The sequence below is a fragment of the Monoraphidium neglectum genome (genome assembly GCF_000611645.1).
Source record: "Monoraphidium neglectum strain SAG 48.87 unplaced genomic scaffold scaffold04224, whole genome shotgun sequence".
NCBI classification, from domain to species: domain Eukaryota; kingdom Viridiplantae; phylum Chlorophyta; class Chlorophyceae; order Sphaeropleales; family Selenastraceae; genus Monoraphidium; species Monoraphidium neglectum.
In genome coordinates, this window is record NW_014009405.1 from 710 (window position 1) to 2,892 (window position 2,183).

General features: G+C 66.3%; 1 protein-coding gene across 1 annotated transcript; it reads left to right on the forward strand.

Annotated features, from left to right (window-relative positions):
• Window positions 1–273: 273 nt before the first annotated feature.
• Window positions 274–1,974, forward strand: MNEG_14051 (hypothetical protein; the record flags this gene model as incomplete). Its single annotated transcript, XM_014037477.1, has 5 exons — window positions 274–507; window positions 646–720; window positions 917–1,010; window positions 1,188–1,567; window positions 1,810–1,974. The coding sequence occupies 5 exons, from the start codon at window positions 274–276 to the stop codon at window positions 1,972–1,974; spliced, it is 948 nt and encodes a 315-aa protein (XP_013892931.1).
• Between the last annotated feature and the right edge of the window lie 209 nt (window positions 1,975–2,183).

The window sequence follows — 2,183 nt, forward strand, 5'->3', positions numbered from 1 at the left end:
CTACCCGTGTCGTCGTGCTGGGCGGCCGCCCAGATCCCACTGCTGCCCTTCATTGTGCCGAAGTGTTGCGGTTTGCGCTCACCACTTCCCTTGCCAGATCTAAACCATCGATCGAATTGATTGGACTCGAGACTGTTGTGTAGATCACTCGCATTCCTCTTTTCTTGCGGCGCAGCGTCGCCATCCCGTCACTGCTGATTAAATCTGTTTAGTAGGATTCTCCGTCATCTCCGATCCATTTAAGCGACGCAGCACTGGGCCAGGGGGCACACGATGGCCTCGCTAGCGACCAGGAATACGTTCGCCGCCCTGCAAAAGTCCAGCAAGAGTAAGAAGGATGACGGTGGTAAGAAGAAGCGCAGCAAGGACGAGAAGAAGTCTGTGTCGACGGCCGACCTAGAGAAGGCCATCTTCAGCCAACCGAGCCTTGGCATAAGCAATTGGGCGGATGACGACGACGAGGATGGAGACTACGCCATGCCGGCGCTGCCTGCCGAGTGGGGCGAGGTGCGGACCCGTACGCAACCGAAGGCCGAGCCGACGCGCGCGATGCATGGCCGGGCGCCCGCTGCGACGCCTGCGCCCCCGTCAGCCAGATCCTTCCCCTACCTGCAATGTTGTGGCCGCTGTGACCTCTAATGATAGGACGCCGCGGCTGGCACGGCCGGGGAGGAGGAACACGAGGAGGAGCATGAGGAAGAGCACGAGGAGAGCGACGAGGTGCGCTGAGTCGGCCTTGCAGCAGCGCGCATTCGCGATGGCGCTGCAGCCGGCGGATCCTGTCGTCCCCGACGGAGCAGCAAGCACGCTGGGATCCGTGCCCTTTGGTTGCTGGCATACCTGATCATATGAGCGGCCGAGCCCGCGGGACTGGGGCAGCTGCAGCCTCATACTCGCTGACCTGTTGCAATCGTAGGAGGTGGACATAGAGCAGGAGCTGGGGCTTGAGGTGGCGCCAGATCACGACGATGACGAGGACGAGGCCGACGCCGAGGACAGCAAGCCAGAGGGTGCGCGGCGCCACTCCCCGCCCGCCCGTTTTGGCTGGGGTTGGGCCCGCGCCAGTTGCTGCTTGGCAAGCAGGGCGCACCAGGCGGTCCGCTGGCGGCGCAAACCTCGCGCGACACAGTGGGTTTCAGCCGCCCCACCTCACCCCTTCCCCTTCTACCCCAACCCCACTCTTCCAGGGGACGCCGACGTGACCTCCAGCGCCGCCGCCGCCGCTGCGGCGGCCAGCAAGGCGGCCGCGGCCGCGGCTGCGGCGGAGCGCGAGCGGCAGCTGTCCAAGAAGGAGTTGAAGAAGAAGGAGCTGGAGGAGCTTGACGCCGTGTTTGCCGAGCTGGGGATTGCCGTCGACGCCGCCGGCAAGGACGAGGGCGCCGGCGGCAAGAAGAAGAAGAAGAAAGCCGCGAAGGGCGAGCAGCAGCAGAACGGACACGCGGAGGGCGGCGAGGCGGCGGCGGCCGCGGCGGCGGGCAGCAGCGGGGGCGGGGCCGGCAAGGCGGCGGCCGCGGCGCCGGAGGCCCAGGCCGAGGCGGAGCCGGCTGAGGTGGTGGACCCTGCAGTGGTGCGTTGGGGGCAGGGGCCGGGGCAAGCGCTGCCATGCATGGGGCTCTCCCATCATCAGCGGGGGCATTTTGGCCGGCGTGCTGGGCGGCATAATGACTGCATCCCATTGCGGCATGGCACTCAGGGTTTGGCTCTAGTGCCTTTCATTATAGAGCAGCCTCTGAAGCTAGCCCTCGTCGCTGTTACTCAGCCAAGTGGCTCAAAACCCGTCTCCCGCCGCCGCCGCCCCTGCCCTTGCAGGTGAAGGCACGCTTGGCCGCCCAGAAGAAGGCAGAGGCGGATAAGAAGAAGAAGAATGCTGCGGCGGCAGCGGCGGCCCTGGCTGCTGCGGAGGCTCGGGCTCGTGCCAAGAAGGCCGCGTCCAAGAAGGACACCAAGCACTACAACCAGGCACCTACGCGCTGAGGGCATGCGCCCCGTCGCTGGCGCAGGCCGCAGCGGACGCGGGCCGCACGTTGCACAGCGCCGCACGTGGCGCAGCGCCCGGCTTCTGCAGTGGCGCAGTCAGGCGCCCGCTGCTGCACGCCCGGCGCTTGCAGCCAAGGCAGCAGCGATACTTGCAGCTTTCCTCATCTTCCGCAGGCCATCTCACACACATGCGAGACAGAGGCAGC